Below are 25,124 nucleotides of genomic sequence, written 5' to 3'. Positions count from 1 at the left end.
CGCCTTCATGTAGGATATCGCAGAGCAGCTTTGTGATTGGACCAGAGGGGGTTGACTGACAGCTCCACGGAGTTTCTTTAGTGGACAGAGAGACACAAGGACCCGCCCATAGTTCTCAGTGACGTCACGAAAGGACAAATCGATTTACCGCGAGGTCATTCGGCCTCTCCGAGCAGCCGGTTACAGCTAAGCGGAGGCGCCATCTTAAGACACAGAGAGAGTGAGTGCTATTATTCATTTAAATTAGAACATATGAACTGCCACAAGCGACTCTATAGTTAGGAACGTATTGTATATATAGCCGCGACATCTGTCAGCTTTTTTGTTGACGGGACTTTTATATTTTCTGTTTAGAAGAGACCTTCCACCTTGAAGCGGTCAAGCTAGTTTAGCACGTCAATTAGCATAGCATTTTAGCACAAGCTAGAAAAGAACGAGAAATGCTATATGAATTTGTTGGCAGGTGCGTTGGCATCTTAAACTGGCGTTTACAAATGACTAACAACTGTAAAGTAACTTGTATTGACGTTAAGTGATTATTCGTATAGCTTAGTATTATGTCATTCAGTAAGCTTAGCATTTCCTGTTCACGGTCATTCAGACGCGAAAATAACAAGCTAACAAGCACGTGACATGATACCCCTCAGTTCAGGTGTTGGCGTGTGTGGGAGTGGATTGTGTTACCAGTCAGCAACGCACCCCGAGCTAGCACACAGCTAACCATTTGCTCACTGCACTGCAGCTCCGCCGGCAGGCAGGACACCACCATGTACCCAACCTCTTTGACGCAGCTGGCACGGGCCAACCCGTTCAGCGCCCCCCTGTTCAGCCTCCAGAAAGTGGAAGAACCCCAGCAGAGCCTTCATGGACAGAGGACCCGCAGACTGGCAGCAGCAGCGACCGCAGAAGGTAACCCCGGCAAGGAGTCCACAGGCTGGCTAGTGTTAGCTGCGTTAGCTTAGCCGATCGGATTCGCCAGGTTGTGACCAACGTCACTGCGTAATTCGGTATAGATGTACTTATTAAGCACAGTGGACATTGTGCGCCCTGTAGCTAATCATCAAACCCGTTTACTCGTTATGAACATTGAGGAATATGATTGTTGCGACAGTTAGCTGCTAGGCCCCCGCTGCACACAAGCCGCCTGTGGAGGACAAGGAAGGACAAAGAAGTACCTTTGCACTGCAGTAAACCGTATTGACGTGTCGCACTTTATTTCAGATACTTGATTTAAAATGAATGAAATTGTTTTATTGCCGAACCAGTAATTAATTACATTATTGTAAACTGGCCCACAAATGCATGTGACCCCTGACTATGAGCTGCACAGGACTGACCAAGAACAAACTGTCCTAGCTTGAAGGGTTTATGACTTAAAGATGATACCCCAAATTACTTTGAGATCCTAACACAGCAATGCTGCTGAGTGTCTAGTGTCAAAAAATGTCAAAGCCCGCCCTTTTAAGCAAGTCTTGAACTTCTTCACCTACATTTATTAGGACAATCTATGCCCAACCATTTGTTGCCATGTAAACATATTTTTGACTAGTTACACTAAGAGTTTGAGTTAAAATTCAATTTATGAATGTTTGCCCCAACAGTTATGAGATTGTGTTATCTTCACAGTAGTGGTACATTTCATTTGTGTTTGTTACTTGGGAGTGGATCAAGTTCAGTAAGACTATGGTTATTACTGGCTTACATGGCTTTGTTTTCAGACTAAACAGTTGCTGGTGTTCATGTTAAACCACTGTCTGTTGCGACCAGAGTGGTAAAATAAGTTGTTTCCAATGCACTTGACTCCCTGTTAAAGCTTCTGGCTTGTCAGACATCCAGGTGGATCGAAGGTATTTGAATTCTTCAAACTCTTAGCCAGTTGGACATCCAAACACTCAAAGAAACCTTCCTCTTTTGTAAGATCAGAGATGCACAGTTCTTAAGTCTCGCCTGTGTTTCTTCAGAGGGTGACAGTTGTGAGTTCGGCTCTCAGAAGTATTTCGTCCTGTGTGGCTTTGGTGGGATTCTGAGCTGTGGCACCACACACACAGCTGTCGTTCCCCTTGATCTGGTCAAATGCAGAATGCAGGTCTGTCTCCGTGGCTCAGTGCCATTTTTTAACATCACACCTCGCCTATCCATAACTGTTGTGGCCTTCTTTTTTTTTTTTTTTTTTTAATGCACCAATTTGCATGGGAGAAATGGCATCAGTCCTGCTGTGAAGTCATTTTTCTTCATTGTGTAGTGATTCCCATGATTCTAATGTTTTGGAGTGATCATAACATGGCTGCATGATTTTGCACCAGTGTTCCTACGTGTGATGATTTCTGCCCACCTTGCCAACCCACTACCTCCCGTCTGCACTCAGTGCACAGTAGAGGACTCTCATGTAGGTGAAGGTCAGGAGAGCCAGACCTGAGGGAGAATATGTCCTGAATGTTGACGCTGCTATTTGACACCATCAGGGCTGATATCAGACAGCCATTGATTGTTCATTAACACAGACTGTTTAACCTTGTCCTGTCAGGTAAGAATGTCTAGTAGAAAGTCAAAAGTACACTTGATAATAAACAGGATTTATTGTGATAAATCTGAAACTTTCTCATGGGAAAGTGGCTTTTGGACTCCTATTATATGGTTTGAGTGAAAAATTGTAAAAGAAAATAAGCCTTTATTGTTTATCATTTTATCTCCATAAGTTTATTCCCAAGAATAATTTAATCACAAATATGTAGGACCAGACTGATGTATTGCATTTTTAGCCAGTTAACTACAAATCTTGTACACAAAAACCTTTTAAGCTTGAATTGTACCATGTTTTTAGAGTGATTTCTACCTTTCATGCAGCCATTGGTGTATATTTAAATAATACAGATTCACTATCTGTAGCAAGTTTCAAGTTCTTAAGTTAAATTGCATAGATAACTAAAATGAATGGAGACCATTGGCTGCATATAAGATGGAAAGCAAATCTAAAAACCTGTGGTATGCTTTGGAAAATGATGAGCAGTGATTTTGTAGTGATTGGCCAATCTTGTGAAACAACCCTTTGGTCCATGAAAGTTTATGTTGAAATCACATGTGTACAATGATTTTTCATCAACCGTTGGTTTGTAATCATAATAAATGGTGGCACGTTCGTGGCAGAGCTGTGTATAAGGGAAGAGTCAAGTCACTGAACTGTAGTTTCCGTCCTGCAGTGATGACTCCTCCATTATGATGCTCTGGTTTGGTGATGATTTTTGTCCTGTGTTGCATGTGACCCTGCACGTTGCATGTGTGTTGTGTGTCACCTCCCTTCTACCACAGAGGGTGTCAGCTGCGAGTTTGGCTCCTCAAAGTACTATGCCCTGTGTGGGTTTGGGGGTATCCTGAGCTGCGGCCTCACACACACAGCAGTGGTGCCCCTCGACCTTGTCAAGTGCCGTCTGCAGGTTTGTATGGAAGCTCGCAGCAGCAGCTCCTCCTCCATCCTCTCAGACCCCAAGTGTGCCAGAAATATTATGAATATGTTTTTAAAAGAAAAAAACATTCCAAGTGTTGAATAAGAAACAGTTTTTTGAGGATGTCATACACTGAACAAGTAGGGATGGGTACAAGAACCTGGTATTAAACAGGTCCCAGGGCTAAATTTTAAAGATGATAGTATTGATCATCTCTGACATTATCAGTTCTGCTCTCAGTACTGGAGAAATTAAAAAAAAATATTTATTGTTGCTTATCTCACCAACTCCCTTTCTTAAAATTTTAGTCTATGGTGCATTTTCAGTTTTCTTAATGCTGAAGAGAGGCCTCTCTCTGACCCTTTGTGTGAGGGTCAGGGGCAGCTCTCTAATAAGCTGGAACACTGAGCAGCTGACACACACAAAAACGCGGACCCTGCTGTTGGTGACAATAGAGAGAATGAAAGTCCTAACATACAGATGGAGAAATATACAGTTTTCGACTAACTAGCTTGTATTTCATTCATAATTGGTCCAGGTGTGTTTTTTTTATGCTGCAGCCTAACGCCCATACAGTTTATTGAATTATACCAACAGGGGTTGATGTTCCTTGGTGTTCTAAATTCAATCTGAAATGGACAGGGCATCATCTGAACTGTTAAGACATTCAGTTTCAGGTTACTCACAGCAGGGGGTTGGGCAATGTGTGGCATAGTAAAAATACTGTCACAGAAAAGCCTGTAGTATATCACTATTACATTTGTTTTACATTTCCATCATTACAAGGTCACACTAATAGTGATTTGTTAAAAACAATGCTGTTGAAATTTGTTACTCAAGAATGTTAATTGACTACAAGTGTCAAAATATAGCAATGTTAATTCTGTTCTTAATTCGTTCCTTTTTTTATTATAAAATAACAAATTACCAATAAGAACCGTTAAAGTACTGGATCAATAAGCAGTACTGTTAAAGCACCGGATTGATAAGCAGTAGTATTGTTAAAATCTTACTGATACCCATCCCTCGATATGTGTCACACAGACGCAACACAAGTTTTAGATTAGTCAGAAATCTGAGCACATTACTTTGTTCAGTAAAATTACTTAAGTGCAGCAGCAGAACTTTATTTTGTTTAGCTGACCAATTATGTTGGATATTTGATTGTCCATATACAGTTTGAAACTTACCTTAGACTACCAAATACAAACATTGTTAGTATTAGAAAATACATTTCTCTGAACAAAAGCAATTTGTTTGAAGCACTTGGACAAATAATAAAAACACAAGACTGACAAGTCAGCTATTGGCACATACACAAATATCTCCTAAAACATCAGTTCATAGAGCTGCTGATCATTTATTAACATGCATACTTACTGCAGTGTTTCTGTCTCAGGTGAACCCAGATAAATACAAGAGCATTGGCAACGGTTTCTCAGTCACAGTGAGGGAAGATGGTGTCAGAGGCCTGGCAAAGGGCTGGGCTCCCACCTTCATTGGATACTCCATGCAGGGGCTCTGCAAGTTTGGCTTCTATGAAGTGTTCAAGATCTTCTACAGTGACATGCTGGGCGAGGTGAGTCCACACACAGCTCTGCTCTTACAGATGAAGACCTGTCTGTTCTTATCTGCGTGTCACCCTTTTTGATGATGAGGATTCACGTTAAACACATGGAACTAAGTTGTCTCAACAGTATTGCATATGTGTAGTGGTCCCTCATGAAGCCTTTGAGGCTACATCCACATCTCTATGTTTTCATTTTAAAAGTATTTTCAAGCAAAAACGATTTCCATCCAGTAAGACAGTAGTTGTGTTAAAATACAGAATTTAACTGAACGACAGCTGCTAGCAAAGACAACAAGATCAGTAACACTGTAATTCATTATCATGTTGTATTCACCACTTGTAGTCAAGACTGATGGGAGCTAATCAGGAGAGGCCGTGGGTGTCTACGTAATTGTTTCCAAAGGTCGGTTTCTGTTCATCCAGACTACAACACAACCCCAGGGTTTTCAAAATAAAACTCAACCCCAGAGATTTCAAAATAAAACGGGTCCAGCAGAGTTTCTGAAAGTCTCCATTTTAGAGGCTGAAAACTCTAGTCGTGTGGATGGCAGGATGAAATGTAGGAAAAGAGATGAGTATTCAAAACTAAAATGTAGTAGTGTTGCTGTAGCCTTAGGACATGATTTGTCATTAACCAGCTAAACTGTTGACTCAGGATTCAGTCTTGTCTAGGTTGCTGTATGTTTTTGTCATCAACACTAATACTTAGTCCCAGTCTATGCTCTCACTGATATATTCTCCAAGTAATAATTTGTTGCTCTGCTTGTACGATTAAAGTAGCTTTTCTCTGACTGAAAAGAATCCTCACATTTTTATTGCTTTACTGTCATAAGCTACAATAAAACAGCTACTAATGGCAAGGGGAAATGACTTAAATGGCTCAAGACTGCAACAAAAAATAACTGAACCATGCTAATTTACCCATTTGCCCTTATTTGCAACCATTACTTAGTATACATGCTTGCATTAATGAGTTGTCTAGTTTACATATGCTTTACATGCAGAAAAAGGGAAATACATGAATTTAAGAAGAAAGAAGATTAAGCTTAAAAAAAACTATGGATCTTATCTTATGGATTTTATCTGATTAAGAGTGTTACACTGGATTAAGTTGAATTGTCTCATTATTTTACAGGTGAGATGCCTGCTGACATGTTTTGAGTATGGCGCAGCAACCAGTGCAAACCACAGTGTCTTAAATGATCATTGCATCAGCTTAACTCATTTTTTTTTGGTCTGCTGCTGAGTGACATACCTGAGCTGATGATGTCTCCTTCACGTACTCTGTCTGACCCTTTGTTGTGTGGTTTCACCCAACAGGAGAACACCTACCTGTGGAGGACATCGCTGTACCTAGCCGCCTCAGCCAGCGCAGAGTTCTTTGCTGACATCGCTCTGGCTCCCATGGAGGCTGTCAAAGTTCGTATCCAGACCCAGCCGGGCTACGCCAACACCCTCAGAGAGTGTGTTCCCAAGATGTTCGCTGAGGAGGGGCTCTGGGCGTAAGTGTGACAGATCCTTAATATTCAGTTCCATCATCACAGTCAGGATTTGTTTAAATAGAAAATGAATTTCTGATGATGACACGCTCCTTAGATCCACCTCTGGAGGGCACTGTCCTCGAGCAGTGCTCCTCAGCAGCTTTCTGGCTGTACAGTTGGAGGTGCTTGAGTCATTGGCGTGTGAGAACAGTCCACCTGTCCCCCAGCCCACCTGCAGCACTGGCAACCCTGTCCTCTACAGACAGGGAGCTCCCAGTGTTGCGAGCCTGGGGGACGGACACACTTCACTGTTACTTACTTACAGCATGTAATGTCATGTTGGACTTGGCTGAAGAAGGAATGAGTTGATGTTTATCCTAATAAGATCTTAAGCATGTTTTTATTTGGTGAGAAAACTGTATGTGGCTTTAACTAGATGCCTCGTTGTGAGCTCACCTCTTCTACTGTAACTCCAGTTTCTATAAGGGTGTGGTGCCTCTGTGGATGAGGCAGATCCCCTACACCATGATGAAGTTTTCCTGCTTCGAGCGCACCGTGGAGCTGCTCTACAAGTTTGTTGTTCCCAAGCCCCGCAGCGAGTGCAGCAAATCCGAGCAGCTGGTCGTCACCTTCGTAGCAGGTTACATCGGTGAGTAACGCAACATGTGAACTGTTTGCCACGTTGGACCTGTAGTTCAACAGTAATCCAGTTTTCTTTTGTTGAACTTTGTTGAAAAGTTTTTATTAGTGGGTTTACCCTTGTTTAAAAATCCACTTATACCTGATCATTTTTGTGTGAGAAAGTATTTGTGGCTGTAACAGCAGGATAGCTACTGCTGCTCTCAGGACTAGCTGCCCTGTCATCAGCAGCAGAGCTGCTGGCAACAGTCACCTGAAAAACACTGACATTTTGTCCTGACTTAAAGACATTTGGGGTCGACGTCTGTATATCTTTGGTTTATTAAATCACTTGTTATGATAAATGAAATATAAGCTTTGCAACCAGTTAACCTGTCTTCCCTACATCTGTGGGGGAGGGGCAAAACAGAGGGAAACATACTACTGTAAACGCAGTAAAGATTCTCACTGAAATGATCTTGTGTAAATAACATCAATAAAATATTTATTTTATTTAATAAAAAATCTCCTTGGTCCTGTTGTGGAGCTGGGCTGAAGGTTTTTAGCAGGGGAAACACTAGAGCAGTAACAATGAATAATGAAATCATGAAGCATGTTGTGAAATTTTTCAGCAATTAGTAATAATATTTCATAATGTTGCTACATATTGGCAGTAATGTGTCAGTTCTGTCTCCAGTAATGATGCTTCACTCCTTTGAGCTGTTGTGCAGATTCCACTGCTCTGATGTTTCTTCTTCTCTCTGTGCAGCTGGTGTCTTCTGTGCCATCGTGTCCCACCCTGCTGACTCTGTGGTGTCTGTGCTGAACAAGGAGAGGGGCAGCACTGCTGTCGGGGTCCTAAAGAAGCTTGGACCTAAAGGTCTGTATCTATTTCAACAGCCGCATAGTTCACTGAGGATTTCATCAACACGCTCCTTAGATCCACCTCTGGAGGGCACTGTCCTCGAGCAGTGCTCCTCAGCAGCTTTCTGGCTGTACAGTTGGAGGTGCTTGAGTCATTGGCGTGTGAGAACAGTCCACCTGTCCCCCAGCCCACCTGCAGCACTGGCAACCCTGTCCTCTACAGACAGGGAGCTCCCAGTGTTGCGAGCCTGGGGGACGGACATGTAGCCAGTCATCCAGCACAGTTGTAAAACTAAACTTTATTTGTATTGGTTTTTCAAGTTCATTCTGTACAGTTTATACGGAAGCTCATCTCCTCTTAAAATGTAGGCAATTTTGTAAATCAGTGAACAGAGCTTCTTACTTAAATTTACAAGTGGATCTGCGTCACTGAAGCATCTAAATAAATCAAAATACAAGATGCACAACAGATGTTCCTCATGTGGTGTTATGCTGATCTTTAAGTCTTTAAATAATACTGAATTAAGTTTCTTTAAAGGTTTTAAAGTCTGAAATTTCATATACAACTGCCTTATATTATTTATTGTCTCATAATGGGTAAGTGTTGATTTAAATTAACTAAGTTAATTTAGATTCATTTTTTGTTTGGTTAGTCCATCCATTTATGTCAGTTGTCTTTGGTGGCTTGACTGGCTTATTGACTTTCACTCTTAATTATCAAAAGTCTTTAAAGTCAGACTGGTAAAGGCTGCAGAAACCCTGCTGTTTTTCCCTGTTAATTGATTCATACACTCACTGTGTTTGTTGACTATTCTATTTTCCACATGTAAATAAGGTCAGAATATTAGAAAGGAATCCAGTCACCACTGCCTACAGCTTTTAATTACTCTGTGAGATCCAAGTGAACACACTAATACATTGATGTAAATGTAGGTGGTTCAGACCAGGTCTGCCTTTCAACATTGGATTAGACTACAGCCTCCACAATGATGATTGGTGTAAATGATGTAGTTTCCATATGAGAGTCAGTTGAGACAGAAGTGAAGAAGCAGCTCTTCTCTTAAGTATGAACAGTGTTTACTGTGCAGTGTCTAAATCTGATTGTGTGTGTGTCCTGTTCAGGTGTGTGGAAGGGTCTGGTGGCCCGTATCATCATGATCGGTACTCTGACTGCCCTGCAGTGGTTCATCTATGACTCCGTCAAGGTGTACTTCCGCCTGCCCCGCCCCCCTCCCCCCGAGATGCCAGAGTCCCTGAAAAAGAAGCTTGGCCTCGTAGAGTAAACACACTGCCCTCCCATTCCTCCCACTGAGCCGCAGTCTCTGGCAAAAACATCTGACCCCCCCAACTTCCACAGCGCACACGGCAGTTTTCTATATTTATGTCCTCGGCTCCTCCTGCTCTGCACAGAGCTCAGAGCTGCTACTACTCATGTATATTTAAAACAGAAAAAGTGCAAGGAGACAAGATGGAGCTGTCGCTCTTGTCTTAGCAAGAGTCCGACAGAAATATTCCTCTGTAGAAACACGTGTCTGGTTTTATCAGTTCCTGTCATTAGAAAATGTGGATATTCTAATAAAAGAATTAATTTCCCTCTAACAGCTGCCTGTTTTTATTTTAAAAACTTATCATTTTTAATTTGCCTTTCATCAGTTCAACAGATTACCAGAGGATTGACTGAACTATGTGCACTATCTGCACACATGGTTTCCAGCAGACCTTCTGTCTGGGCTGGTCAGTGGACCCCACACTTGATCACCATATAATATCATTGGGTTGGTTATTGAATTTTGAACCAGGTTTAAAGTGGAATGTCATTTAATGGTGTACAAAGCTTTTCTTATTCACAGTATTTTATATTTGAAGACTAAACAGCTGCATGTCCCTGGAGCTTCTCAGAGCATTGGATCTTGTTTTGAAAGGTCAATACTTTGGTACAGTCTGTCCATGTTGCCCTCTGGAGAGGGACAGGAGAACCAGGTCATCACCAAATACCAGACACTCGACCTCTGTAACTTCTTCCGGTTTAACTCTGGGATCTCGGTCCTATGCCGGTTGTTCCCATGTTACTGTGATAAATCACCATGGTAACTGACGCTGAACTCCTAACCTGCTTCATATCAAATGAAAACCTGTCAACAGCCAAACTACTGACCAATCAGATCTCATCTTTCCTACAGGATCCTGACGGACAAAACAGTTTACAATAAAGATCAGCAGATATTTGTATAGACCAGTGGATGGTTTTTAAACAGCTTCTAACAAACAAGAGTATATCAAACTAAATAACTGCATAACTATTAGAGCTTCATTTGAACTGAACACAGATCCACACGCTGTTCAATATTTCCATCATTATAAATGAACATTTCAGTAAATTTTTTCATAAAAAAAAGTTGTCAATAAAATTAAGAACAATGCGGAAAAGCTCTAAGATAAAAATTTGTTTTAAGAGTTTTAAAAGAGGTCAGTGATTCTACTCGTTCCAGAGTGTCAGGCTCTGACTGAAACCTCTGTCACCTCTGGGAACAATAACAGACCTCTGCTGGAGGAACTGAGTCTACGAGCTGGTTCATATGCTTCTCAGACGTCAGATATAAAGCACGGCTAGAGGCTTTAAACGTCGACAGTAGGATCTTAAGATCAGTTCTAAAAACATACTGGGAGCCAGTGTCAGGAGGCAAAACCAGTGTGATGTGGTCACTTCTCCTGGATCCTGTTCAAAGCCTAGACCGGAGTTCTGCTCAGTCTGGAGCTCACTGATAGATTTGTAGTTGAGGCTGTTGCAACAATCATGTAAGATGGTCTTTGTGTCTTTAAAAGATAAAACATTTCTCAAATGGTCAAAACAAGACTGCACAAGTTAAATAAAGGATTTGTAGTTAGCTGTTAAAACTCAGTGGCATGGCTCTTGAAGTTGGAGTATGGACAACAATATTTGACAGGTGTCAGGCCACTGGGCCAAAGCAAGTGGAGCATGTTCTCACAGGTCGTTGTCCACTAGAGGGCGCCCTGACTCCGTCGTGTGTTTGGTGAAACAGGTGCAGGGGGCAAAGCATCTCCTGATTCTGGAAAAGTTCAGCATTCAATATGTGGTACCACTTTACATTCTACCACCATTATAAAGGATTTATGAATGGTTTATAGCTAGTTTATCAATTAGCTTGTTAACACTTTATAAATCATTTATAAGCTGTTATAACGCATTCGAGAAAAAGGGCAAGTGACCTGTTGCTTGCCAAATAGTGAGCCCACATGTATCTGTACTGTTCAGCCTCATGTCTCATTAGTTACTGAGCTTTCTTTGTTTTCTCCATCATCAGCGTTTGTACCTGCTGCTTCATCACGTTTGTTCAGTTACTATCAATGAACAGCCGTCAGCATCTTAATGCTCAAATTATGGCAGATCACATGATCATATCACATGACCAGATTCATCCTCGGAGGCCTCGGCAGTGTTGTTGACCTTGACATGCTCTCAGCAGCCGTCCTCATTCAGCTTTTTTTTTCTTTCAGCTTCATCTGGAAAACCTCCATTTTTAATACATTCTTTCTGCCTGTCTTATTTGGACCAAAGTCTGTCAGTGCAGTGAGAATGTTCTTCATTTGTTGGAGGAACCTTGTAGTAATATGTGTGTATCTTCAAAGAATAAAACAGGTTCTACTTATTTAAGATGAGCTGCTGCGTCTCAGGTACTACAGCCACTGTTTTTGATTTGCATGCATCCACTGTACCATGCAGCTTGTGTTTTGTTATACCACCAATTCCTGATGATGGTGGAGGGGGAGGAGGGTGTGTGTGTGTGTGTGTGTGTGTGTGTGTGTGTGTCACGTGGAAAGAGGAAGGTGAGCTCCCTCACACATGCTGCTGCCGTCATTCGAATCCATTTGTTTGCTCATGAAATTGACGGATTTCATAGTGCTGCCTCTGTTGGGAAAAAGAACGCATCTCTGCACTAACAGGCTAAGGTTGCAAGGGGTCATGGGAAATGGAGTCCATTTATGTGTTCCGTGTTTGTGAGATCACGATGTCGCTGGCGTCTCATTGAATAAAACATCAGCACTGTGAGAGGTAAAAAGGTTTCCCAGAGCTGCATTTGCACATGTCCTCTTTTTGGGTTTCATCACAGCAGTAATTTCCACATTAATGATAACCTGTGAATACATGGAGTCCACTGATTGGCTGCATATGCGTGATCTGCAGCCCTGACAGCGGGTCTGCTCCCTCTGGTTGCTGACTTCCACACAACTTGAACAGGATCTGTTTTAATGCTCCATCTCCAGCACATCTGACCGCTGATGGAAACAGCTGAGGGCTCCATCAGGGACGTTTAGACTTGAGCTTTTATCATCAGGTCCGATACAAACTATGTTTCCATCACACTGTGCCAAGTCCAGACAGACAGAGTGACACATTATACACCAACAACCCCGTGAACCTGCAGCTTTCATGCTTTTTCAACAGGCTGAGTGATTTATTTCTAACACAATATGCTCTGTTTGCAGGGTGTTATGGACGTGATTAACTTTGACTCATTCTCAGCTACGTTTTCCTGTGTGTTGGCTCAGACAATATACTTAGTTATACTGTTATTAAGGGACTGTTCTAAAATGATTAGAGGGAGAATAGAGTAGAATAGTGAGGCCGAGCAGTGGGTGGTTATAGTATTTTTATTTCTCTGCGCCGCCGACAGTCAGAGCTGGAAGCCATATTGTTTACAGGTTTTCCGCCCGTCCCATTCACATAGACACGATATCTCAGTAAACTCCTTGATGGAACTTCTTCAAATTTGGCGCAGACATTCAATTGGACTCAAGGATGAACTGATTAGATTTTGGTGGTAAAAGGTCAAAGGTCAAGGTCAGTGAGACCTCACAAAGCAAACAAATGTAATGTTTTTGCTCCAGCGCTGGATTCAAGATAATAAAATGAAGATGAATCAGATGATGTTGTAGTTTTGAATCGACATGATGTGTGACTTGCAGAACCAGATGTGTTGCACATGTTTCCTGTCGACAGCTGTTCCAAAGAGCAAAGTGTTAAATGTTGAAACACGTCTGTGATGAACACCAGCCAAAGAAAAGAATGAATACATAAGGAAGTAGTTAAATAACTATATAATATGAACAAATATTCAAAAAAACGTGCACACATACATACATGCACATATGCATAAACTTTTACACACACGCACACGCGCACACACACACACACACACACACACACACACACACACACACACACACATTACTTTCCTCTTCTCCTGTGTTTTATTTGCAGTGTTGATCCATAAGAAGATATATAAGAACCAAAAACCATCTCAGTGATGACAGGTCAGTGAGCCAATCAGAATAGAGGAGGCTCTGAGCCTCTAGTCTGATCCTGCAGCTCCAGAGTCAGAGACACCATCATGAGGACAGAGAGAGAGAGAGAGAGAGAGAGAGAGAGAGAGAGAGAGAGAGGACCTTTGCCCTTGTCAGTTCAATTGCTAGCAATACTGAAACTACTTTTTCCCAACTCTTCACACAGTCTGCATTACAAACATGCATCTCAGCTAAACAGCTCATCTCACCTCCAAAACTCTTTCTCACCAACAAATCACATCATACATGTCTCAAAAACAATATTAATAAACCACCAACACTGGCAACAAGTCTCACTCAGGAAGCAAACACTGTCACTCTTTGCACACTGAACTACAAAATACTAACAACAGAGATGCTAATGCTAAAGTGTGCTGCAAAAATATAGCGTTTTGCAGATGGTGGACTCTGACTGAGAAAGGAGTTCATGAGGTTCGGTAACTGTGGTCACTGAATGCAATTTGTGTGAAAACAATGAAAAGTGATTCACAGTTTTGCTCCACATAGACTTCTGTTTCGCTGACTGTGTGAAGAGTTTTGACAATGTGACTTCAGTTTTGACCAATGCTTGTTAGCAATTGACAAAATCTGTAACACATAAGGTGTGTTCAGACAACACTGAGTGGACTAATTCATTTGAAGCAGGTCAAAGCCTCAACTCCTCCTTATCTTTGGAACGCTGCCTGTCTGATAAGCAGTAATCTCGAACATCAGCTGGTCTGCATCCAGAAAACATGAAATAGATATGTGTTGTATCATTTTAGAAAAACCAAAGGACTCAAATCAAAGGAAAACGCCGATCTCATCTGGTACCAGGCTGCCCTGGGCCAGAGTTTTCTGCTGTGCCCCTATGAAAATTGAAAGTAAACAGAGTCGGAACTTGTGAAACAGGTTAAAATGTTTAAAGTTAAAGTAAATAGACTTCAGGGTTTTCAAAGCCAGGCTGTTTATTCCTCTGCGCTGGGGGGCAGTCAGAGCCAGAGCCATATTGTTTTCAGGCTGTCGGTCCGTCTGTCACATTTTCATGGACATGATATCTCAGAAACACCATGACAAATTTCAAATTTGGCACAAACGTTCACTTGAACTCAAGTTGAACTGATTAGATTTCGGTGGCCAAAGGTCAGAGGTCAAAGGTCAAGGTCACGATGACCTCATAAAACACTTTTTTAGTTATAACTCAAGACTTCACAGCAATTATGACAAAATTTCACACAAATGGTTGATATTTTCTGTGACTGGATAAACAGAGATGTAACCTGAAACCAGTCTGAGTGGAGGAGGCAGAAAACCACGAGGAGGTGATTCTAGTTTGTTTTTGAACATCATGCTCAGATCTGTGAAGGTACTGTAATTATAATATCTGATAAGTAATTGATAAGTAGTGGACCTGGGTATTTTGGGGCCCCTTGGGGTCCGGGCCTTTTGAGCAGTTTCCAGCTTCTCTGGGTTGCTAATGGAGCCTTGTCAAAGGACCAGAGCAGAGCCTGTTTCCATATTTACATGTAATTGTTCTGTAGTTTACACTTGAAATAATTGCGATCAAAAATAGATGAATTCCTGAATGAATTTCTTTCACTTTAATCTGACACAACCTGAAAAGTTTCTGCAGAGTCTCTGACACCTCAGTGAGAGCGGAGCTCCGCCTCTTGCTGCCTGGCTCTTACAGTGAAGAGGGAGAGTCAACACAGGGAGAGGAACTGGGACGGAGGTGCCGGCTTCGACGCATGTGCAAACACAGTCATCCGTGCATTCATGCATCCAGCTATTGTCCTCCCAGCCTTGTGCTGAGTTTTGGAGGTCAATCTGAAATAGCAGCTGTTGTTCCTGGTCACATGAACGAGAGGGGGGGGCGGCCTGGCCCTGCTCTCAGTACTTTGCAGTGGGAGGCGTACATTCCACAGCAGGCCTGGGCAGTCTCTATGAGCAGGGGGGGGGGGCTTACTGGAAAAGTCAGCCGGACAACAGTCTGAGCGGGGGAGGGCCACGTTTGTACCACATACATGTTACACACAACCAACTGGGCTTAAGGAGTCTCACAGTTGCAGGGCTTCACTGTGGTTTCATTATGCAACAAGTTAAGAAAGTGACACCCTGACCTTTGACCCCCAGTGAGAGCAAGGAAACTGAAAAAAACTAGATGAAATGTCAGGTTTCTGTTACACGACTACAGACTTCTATTTCACAACTACACCACTGGGCTAGTTTCAACATGTGGGGTGATCGGATTTAATTTTTGAGGTTAATAATACAAGCAGTTTGATATTCTTTATTGCAATAAACCTTTAGTTGTGTCTGAACTGAGTCAAAGGAGGTTGAAATTAGTTTTCATGAAATTTAAAACAAGCTGAGAAGTGAACTGAAGGGATCATAAATAATTAGAACTGCAATTACAATTAAATGATTCTTTTTCTCTTTCTAACTCCCTTTCATATCATAACTGTCTCCACCAGTTTTATGATAAACAATCTCAACACATCTTAACAAATAAACACCTCTCATCCCTCCTTTTTTCTTCCCCTCTTATATCAACTCCCCAATGTTCCCCAATTCCTTCTCAGACTATCGCCTCTACTCTCACTGGCTCAAGTCGCAGTGATTGGCTAGGTAGCATCACCTGACCACTACCGTAAAAGTTCAGAAAAGCACCAGTTAAAATATATAATAATTCTCTATAATTTATAGGTGTGGGTCCAGATAGGACGGCGTCTGGGTGTGGACCTGGATCACAGTCCACCTATTAGTGGCCTTGGTTCTAGATGTTCACTCCAATAAAACTATTAAAATCTATTAAAGCTACAATCATTGTTTATTGGCCACTAGGCTTCCAATCAACTTTGTTTCTTACTTTTAGACTAGTTGACGAGTCTAAATTTCCATTTCCACTTAATTGGTAGGGAAATTAGTTGTTAGGAACATCTCTACTAATCGCACATCCAACTGGCAGGGAGTAACATTATGGGTTAGTGTCCAATATTTTCTCTCTACCAACCATCTACTACAAATATCTGACTATTTAGTCGCTGTGTTATGATCACCAGCTGGTGTCTAATTGTATCTGTGTGCTGTTTGGTGCTGAGCGGGTTTTACACAGTGGGTTTATCAGCGGCCTGATGATTGGTGAGACCAGTTAGACTGAGCCATGAAGTCAACAACATACAGTTATCTAAATGAAGCCAGACAAGTATAGAGCCCCTAAAGTCCTGAAAGGTGATCATATTTTATCTTGTGCGGACAAGTTGTCGTCATAAGATAATTGACCATAAACTCATATGTGACTTTTACAACTTCAGATGCAACAATTACAGGGTCCAGGGAAGAAGCATGGGGATAGATGGATGTTTATGAAGTGCCGAGAAACTGACCTTAAAGCCAAAAAACGATAGAGTCACTAAAGCTGAGCTGGATCCTGAGGGCTCGGCACACAGACAGTGATGGAGACTTCACAGGAGACAGTGCCATGTTACGTTAAAACCTTTTGGTGTGTGCATTAACCTGCTTCTCCAGGAAAATAATTTGGCTGAATGCTGAGAAAACCAGCAGTGACCAGAGAGTTAAGCAAAATTATATTACATGGCCATAAGAGCAAATTTGGCAAAAACTGAAAAAATGCAATGCTGAGGTCAATGACTTCTCAGGGTCACCAGAGGTCAGATGCAAATTGCCTCCACATCTGAAATAAAACCTTGGAGTATGTGGATTATATACTGAGACTTTCATGCTTTGGTCATAAAATGCACAGTTGTTTTGTCCATCTTCCTCACTAATTTGCTTCATTATTTAATTAAAGAAAACTGATGAGCCATCTTTTAAAGAAAAACAACTTGAATGTGTGGTTCTAACAGTTCATTTCACTTGTTCAGATGATTTTGAAGATCATTGGGAGAAATGTTTCTTTGATTGACAGGTGTTTCAGCCAATCAGCAATCTGGGGCCAGGTGGCACTGCAACAATAGAAACACTATACACATTGCAAGAGTGGGATCAACGAGGAGTTATGGGGCCCCAGCACAGCTGTTGCTGTCCTTCTTGCCCTGCTAATGCTTCTCAGGCTGCACTAACTGACATAGATGGAGCTGACTAGTAAATTCAAAACTCAAAAGCTTTCAAAATGAATGTCCCGTCAGAAATGTATGGCTGATGTGACACATTCCGTATCCAGAATCCAGTGGACAGCAACAGGTAACAGTTGGACTAATACCTAACACTTGTTAACCCGCATGAACTTGAAATAACATTTTGTGTCGGACTTGTAAAGTTTGCACCACAGTCGCTGCTAAGGTTTAACTTCACACCTGAGCTCCAGTTACATAAGGCCATAAGGTTACATAATAATTACATAAGGTTATCTAATGGCGGAACCCAGTTGGCCCCACAGCCTGTTAACTTTATCCCTGTAAAAAACACAATGCATTCTTCTGTCCACCTGCTGATTTATGATTGACAGCTCCTGCGGTCTAAGAGCTGAGTGCATCCTGAAGTCCAGCTCAGGACGCTGACTTTGCATAGTGTCAGTAAAGTGTAAACGCAGGCCCTCACTATTTCTCTTCCATATTTACAGTAACAACTTACTGTATTATATATACAATAATCTTATGTAATTATTATGTAATTATTGGTGAATTTGTTTTGTTACACCATTAAAACAGAAATGTGACTCTTACAAAAGAAGGAAAGCACAGCATCAGCAAAAAAAAAAAAAAAAAAGGGTGTTTATAATAGACATTTGATTTTAAAGAATGGAATAAACTTTGTGTCAATATGAAAACCTGCACAGACTTTCATATGTTCTCCAATTTAAAAATGGATTTTAAGATAACAGACCTGTCAGCATTCATTTGACATCCTGTTTTATTACCCTTGGATGAATTATTGTGATATGTAAAGAAAAGTACTCCAGACGTCCCTCTCCTCAGCAACCTTTTCCAGCTCTTCCTGCAGGAACCCCCGAGAGTTTCCCAGGCCAGATGAGTTATATAATCTCTCCAGTGTGTTCTGGGTCTAACCCAGGGATTTGCCTGGAAGACATCCAACGGAAGGTACCCAGGCAGAATCCTAACCAGATGCCCAAACCACCTCAACTGGCTGCTTTCAAGGGCAGTGGCTCTACTTCTTACTCTATTTCTAAGGCTGAGCCCAGACAGTCTTTCAGCTAAACTAGACACATCGCACACTGACTCAAACTTTGTGCTTAACACACAGACATGAGAGTGATATTCACCCTCAGAAAGAAAGCAAAAGCTAGTAAGGGGACCTTGAGTAAATAAAGAACAAGGACAAGATGAACTGTGAAGCTTTTACACTGTTTTGGAAAAAAGTTATTTTAGACTTGACTCCTCTTTTTTCTATGACTGGACAAACACCATCATGCACCTGACTAAGAATGAATGATGGAGTTTGTGAGAGTGTCTGCTGATGACCAGATCCAAGGTCACTGAGGGTGGAGGTTATTTTGCACAAGCTCAATGAAGGAATGTTTACTATCTACAATAAAAGAAACACAAGCTGGTTGTGATGTGCAGCTTTGCAAAGGTGCTGCACAGAGAGAGGCAGCTGATCCTTCCCATCAAAGTTACTTTGGTCATCTTTTATTGATCTTAATAATGATGTAGTTTTTACAGCACTTATCAAAATCAGATGCTTTACGAAGGGCAGACATAATGCAACCAAATAATTCAACAGAAGCATCACAATTTCATATTTTTACTGGTTGTTTTTGTTTATACAGGAACAGACATCATGATTGGTTTGGAAGTTCCCACAGAAAAATAAGGAAACAAACAGTATATCAGTAACTGATTCTGGAGTGACCTTATATCAAGGGAAAAGGCCTGATTGGATAAAGGTTATGGTCACAATGAGAATGAAATACTGTATATTAACTGGTTTGGGAATAACATGAGGTACAATTAAATCAAAAGTTATGGGGAAATATAACAGTCCCAATTATATATATAAAAAAAGAATAGGCATACAGAAACATGTTTTAGTTTACATATTGATAGATAGATAGATAGATAGATAGATAGATAGATAGATAGATAGATAGATAGATAGATAGATAGATAGATAGATAGATAGATCTGTGTGACCTGAAAGTTCTCTGTGTTGCTTCCCTTTAATGACATTTTTCTCTCTCTGCTCCTGTCTTTCAATGACAGACAGAATGTGCTTGTGCTCTACACCTGTGCAAAAGGACAGTAATGTCCCTACAATTGACCTGGGCTTGAAAATATCGGCAGCCATATTGGTTGCAGCCACAACCTACTGTGTCTTATTCTGTTTTTTTCACCCCAAGAAGCCCTGTTCCTTCTTTGAACCAGCCCAGCAGCTTTGGGGATGAATCAGCCTGTTAACTCATCACTAAGACAAACATGAGGACTGTTTATACAGAGCACTGTAGAAATATGTGAAACCACTGAGGATGTTTGCATGTCACAGATGCAGAAACAGAGCAGGGAACACTGACAGACTGAGAGAAAGAGAGAGTTGGCTGCAGGGGGGCTGTGTGTTATGTAACAGCATGTTAGCCCCGCCTTCTCCCACCGGCCAATCTAATCCCTTCCTCACTCTCCTCACTCCTCACATGCTATGACCTCTCTAGCCCTCAAACACACACACACACACACACACACACACACACACACACACACACATTGGCCCTCAAAGCAGCTGAGTGGGTGCCTTTAAGGGAACAGCATCCTCTCATCCCATTGGATGAAGAGAAAGGCATGACTGCAGCATCCTATTGGGTACCAGCCTGTATCACCACTGCCATCATCATCATCATCATCATCATCATCATCATCATCATCGTCATGTGTGACATGTGTGCAGCATCAGTAGGGCGGGGGTGCAGGGAATAACATGTTCATATGTATGGCCCACCATCATTTCTATAGTTGCAGCATATAGTGAGTTCAGTGCAAAAAACGAACAAATTTCTGAAAATTAAACATGTTAATATTTTGTTCTGCAACACATAAAATCAAAGGACGTCTTGTCTCCTGCTGAGGATCATTTGTGAATAAATAAAGGTGAAATTCTTTAACCTTAATGAAGAGTGAAGCAGGGAGGGAGGAAGGAAGAGAAGTGGCACAGCAGGGTCAAATATCGTGTCTCTGTTCACAGACTTCCTCTTTTTCTCTGTGACGCAGTGACTGTTGGACCCATAAAACACTGGGGACGAACCTTGTCTGATCACTAAACAACGAAGCACAGTGGTGACTGAACCTGCTTCATTATGATAGAGCAAAGTAAACATCCTAGAAAACCTTCGCAGGAAGAGATGACGCTGAGGAGGAGGACATTGTTTACATGTACGGTCACCGCCCACTGCAGTAAAGAGTGGTATGAGACTTTCCTCTGTACTGAATGAACAATGAGCATTCACAGTGAACTCGTGCACAAGGAGCTCACATGCATCTTGTGTTATTCTTCTTGGGCTCTTATCCCACTGACCTAGCTGATATCATCCTGCAGAGGGTGAAAAGTATCAGAGGTGGTAAATTAACCCTGACCCATTCCCATAATATAATGTAGGTCAAAGCTAAACCACATGATTCTGCAGACTGGACAAAGTGCACGACTCCGTTGAGATAAATATTTTATCCGCTACAATAACACGCTCCTTGAAGCATAATTAATGTTTAATTTACAGGTGAAAGTCCATCTGTGTCCGGGTCCACCCAGATAAGGTGTAAACTGACCTGTGGAGTTTACAGTGAAGGAAACTGCCTCTGTGACTATCTGGTTAAAATTCTACTGAGATGTTAGAGATGGAACTGGGTCTCATGATCAAGATTTAGTGTCTGGATCAGTGGTAGAAGATGTATTCAACTCCTTTACATGATCCTTTACAACTATATGAGAATATGACAGTGATACTGCATATATTATTATATATAATATATCTATTATAATATATACAATACACATACGGAGTGTTATATGGCTTAAGAGGATGCATGTGGGTCAAATCTGAAGCTCCCAGCAGAGGTAACATACTGTGGAGCACTTGTAATTACACTTTAGCATCCACACATGATGCTTATAGTCTGATGTGCACTTTCCTGCATGTATATATATAATGCTGTATAATGCGTTCAAATTCTATTCAAAGAGGGACTATGTCAATAATAATATCATCACTTGTTGGTTTAGTCCACATGCTGCTGCTTGACTGAGAGTCCACACTCTCCTCAGAAATGTCTTTATAAATATAGAGAGGGGAAAACAAATTCAGCCAACCCTTCATATTTCCAGTCTTCCATTGCTGACAGGCGGGAACATAAATACCACGCAGGCAGCTCGGCACCCTGCTCTGCACCCCTCCTTACACGTGAACCAGGCTGGTCACGGTGGAAATCCATTCACCTCCTCCTCCTCCTCCTCCTCCTCTTCCTCCTCCTCCTCCTCCTCACTGTCGCCCGCTCCGCTCCACACCAGAGCCGTCTGTCTATCTCCCTGTCAGCAACCAGACCAGATAACGAGTATCAGCCGTTAGGAACCATCTGTAAAAAAAAATGTGAGTATTTGCCTGTTTTTCTGGTTGTTTTTCTTCAGGGTGGGGGCTCGGACATGATGCGTGCCCAGCGCCTCAGCAGCAATGGATGCTCAGTCCGACCACCCGCTGAAGGAATCCATTGTTAATGTATGCGAAGTTTAACTGAAAATAATTCAACCGCTTGACACAACGTGGCGGGTTGTATGAATGTTTTCCGTCAGTTTAGACAGAAAGAGCTAGAAAGAAAAGCTATCTGGCAATATTATGATTTTTTAAATTGTATTTATTACGTGTGAAATTTGTATTATTTCAGCCTATTACAGTCAGTAACAGTCAGTAACAGGCTAACTGTACAACAGTGCAAAGTGTAGCTGCTGTAGCTCATTAAACTACGTCTATTGTTTTACACTCGAACTCGACGTCTTTCTATTAACGGCCACATTTTAGTGTGGAGCACTTGACATTGAGGATGGACCGTGTGTTTGTAGCCATGTTGTGTATTTGAACACAGACAGGAAACAATGAACTCGCGGTGAACTTGAACTTCTTCCCCTGTAGGAGCTCTTTTCTCACGCGGTAATTAAGATGTGTTCACAACAATTTCAACGTTTCCTGTCGGTTTTACGTTGAGTTGAGTTCACTCTTCTCACTGTGTCTCAGCATCATCAAAATGAAGGGCGACTGCAGGGCTCAGGCCCGCGCTGTTACATAACGAGTCAGCTCCACTAAAACCATTGAACAGGACAAGAGCCTCACCATATCAGCTTACTGCAATAATTCAGTCAGTAACAGACGAACAGGAACTTAGTCCTGTCTTCAGTAAGGCTGTAACAGTGACTGATTCTATGAGGCTAAAATGGGGCATTGTGCTTTTCAGCAGCTCTATCTTTCCCCTGAATAAGTGCCAGTTAGCTGTAGCCCATATAAAGCCATGAGGTGTGTCTCCTCATGGACAAACCACCTCCCCTCCACCGCCTGTTTCTAGTGTCCATTTGACCTTGTTATGAGCTGATATCTTAACTTGTTGGCAGCCTGTCCCCACAGGCTAAATACGACAGGACAACATGAGCTTACAGGGCTTTTGTTCTTTATGAATGGTGATAGTGAAGGTCAGTGGTACCCCAACCTGAGAACTGTGTCCTAATCAAGTGGTTTAATCAATTCATTGTATTACTCACAATAGGCATATATATATATCCCTCTATCTAAGGCTGTTGTTTTTGTAAATGATTCATTATATCTAACAATTTTTTATGATTTTCCTCTCAGCACAGTTTTATGACATTGTGTTGGGTTAGCTCTGGTTTCAGTGTGACGCTGTCTATTTTTTTGTGAACAGCACCTCCTTTTGTTGTTTTTAATCAGACCTTGATATGAAATGAAATCTGTTGCTTGTGTTTGACTCATGCAGATTGTGCTGTCAACTCAGTTCAGATGTTTTTGTGTTTTCCCTGAAATCATTTTTAGTCTCTGGACCTAAATGTCTGCCTTGCTGTTGATATTGAAACCAGTTGACAGAAAACCACAAGAGCCGTGCTCTTTATGAGGAAGTGTAACACTGAAGTGAACTTGTGATACTTTGATGAAGCCAGAAATCTTTGTGTGTAGAAAAACATAGACATTATTGTTAAGTAAGAACACACTGGCAAAATGTAGCTGTATGATATTGATCATACATTGAGTAGTGAATCTATTGATATCTTGTCACCCAAACCTAATTTATTGATGTTGAGTTTCATCCATTGTGGCCTGAAACTGGGGTTGTGCTATTTTCTTTCTGCTAAATGTTGTTGTTTATCAGCTGTTTGAAACCAGCTGATTAACATCATAAGTTCCTGTGAAAAAACTACTAATATTTGCATCCATTTCAATTATTTTTGTGTTATTTTGCTGTTTTAGAAAATTAATTAGCAGGGCAGGGCTCTGACTCTACGGACAAGTGACGCCAGACAATAAAAATAGTTTGTTTGTATTGATTGAAGCATATCATTTGATCTTGGCTTGTATAGGAAGTTATTGGTTTCATTATTAAGCATTAATCATTTTGATTTCAAACTGATGTTTTTCAAAGTGTCATGTTGTTCCTCTTGGTCCACTCTTGGTGGGGGGTCACATGTTCTGCTGCGGCATATCTCAGTTCTGTTCTTGTGCCCTTATTACAGTTATTCCTACAACCAGTTGTTAAACAACAATTAGTTAATAGTGATCCCTTATCCCAGCCAAGGACATGAGAAACCTGATGTCATGTTTGACGGCCAGCTCTCCTTCTCTGACCATGATCATCTGTCTCCTGGTCTCTTCGCTCTATACAACATCGGAAAATCAGGTCTTAACTGACTCAGCACTCCACCAAGCTCTTGGTCCAGACCATGGTTATCTCTCACTTGGACTATAGCAGTGCTCTTCTGTTGGACCTTCCTTTGTGCACGGTGAAACCCTTACAGATGGCCCAGAATGCAGCAGCCCGTCAGGTCTTTGATCACTTTTAGAGCTCTGCATGAACCCAGAATAACACCGCAGTTCTCCTTCAACCCCACACCACAAGCTGAACTCTTAGGTCTTCCACCCTGGGTCTTCTAAGCGTACCACAAACACACTTTAAGATCCGGGGTGATGGCACCTTCCAGTCAACAGTTCAGAAGCTCTCTTTGACTAAATCTGAGCGCCTTGGACTCTGTGGACTCTTTTAAAAAGCAACTGAAAACTTTCTGTTCAGACAGGCTTTTAGGTAGCATGTGGTATTTCATACTTTTAACCAGTGTCCTGTTTTTCCTCTCGTATATTTCATCTGGTGTTTTTACTTTTGCTTTTATTTGATGATTTGGTTTTAATATTTTCATTTGATTTTATTCATTTTGGTTGTCAAGCACTTTGTGACTAGTCTCTGGGAACGGGGCCATACCGATAAACTTTGCTTGCTTGCTTACGCTTTCCGAGGAATGTGGTTTGTCATCACCATCCTGCACACAAGACAGTCTCAGTCCAGACTGTTCTGGTCTGTGGTTCCCTGATGGTGGAACAAGCTGCTGAACACTCTCAGAGCAGGAGCCTCATCTCTTCAGAGAGCAACTCCTCTCCTAACACCTCTTAACACCCTAACATGTCTATCTAGCTCTTAGTATGAACCTTTGGTACACTTCCTTATACAATCTCCTTCACTTATGAACAAATGTAAATGTCCTTCACTTCTCAATCTCTTTTTCCTGATGGCTTTGTGCCTTTGGGGCAACTTAAGAAAATATGCCTGTAAGTCAGACATCTTCATGTAACACAGTCTTTAT

At 41.6% G+C, this 25,124-nt stretch overlaps 2 protein-coding genes and 2 non-coding genes across 5 annotated transcripts in view; all 4 read left to right on the top strand.

Annotated features, from left to right (window-relative positions):
• The first annotated feature begins 104 nt into the window (after positions 1–104).
• slc25a3a (solute carrier family 25 member 3a) lies at positions 105–9,572 on the top strand. 2 transcript variants are annotated; one of them, XM_023418728.2, is made up of 8 exons: positions 105–220; positions 743–909; positions 3,307–3,431; positions 4,840–5,019; positions 6,331–6,512; positions 6,968–7,140; positions 7,879–7,989; positions 9,096–9,572. In XM_023418728.2, the coding sequence occupies exons 2-8, from the start codon at positions 768–770 to the stop codon at positions 9,254–9,256; spliced, it is 1,074 nt and encodes a 357-aa protein (XP_023274496.1). In that variant the 5' UTR covers positions 105–220; positions 743–767; the 3' UTR covers positions 9,257–9,572. The 2 variants fall into 2 exon arrangements, with proteins under 2 accessions (XP_023274496.1, XP_023274495.1); XM_023418727.2 differs by lacking the exon at positions 3,307–3,431 and adding an exon at positions 1,962–2,086.
• On the top strand, positions 6,593–6,794 carry LOC111664266 (small nucleolar RNA SNORA53). Its single transcript, XR_002761430.1, has one exon. It is a non-coding gene; the product is annotated as a small nucleolar RNA SNORA53 (small nucleolar RNA).
• Positions 8,036–8,237, top strand: LOC111664265 (small nucleolar RNA SNORA53). The gene has a single exon (XR_002761429.1). It is a non-coding gene; the product is annotated as a small nucleolar RNA SNORA53 (small nucleolar RNA).
• A 12,157-nt stretch (positions 9,573–21,729) lies between the features above and the next one.
• The window catches only part of ldhba (lactate dehydrogenase Ba), a 12,855-nt gene continuing 9,460 nt past the window's right edge, over positions 21,730–25,124 (top strand). The window contains exon 1 of the mRNA XM_023418746.2: positions 21,730–21,864. The gene's annotated coding sequence lies outside the window, so the exon portion shown is untranslated. The remainder of the gene's footprint in view (positions 21,865–25,124) is intronic.

The sequence above is a fragment of the Seriola lalandi genome, unplaced genomic scaffold (assembly GCF_002814215.2).
Source record: "Seriola lalandi dorsalis isolate HSWRI2012SDOR001 ecotype SW California unplaced genomic scaffold, Sedor1 jcf7180002054584, whole genome shotgun sequence".
NCBI classification, from domain to species: domain Eukaryota; kingdom Metazoa; phylum Chordata; class Actinopteri; order Carangiformes; family Carangidae; genus Seriola; species Seriola lalandi.
This window is presented reverse-complemented; position numbering and strand designations above follow the sequence as displayed.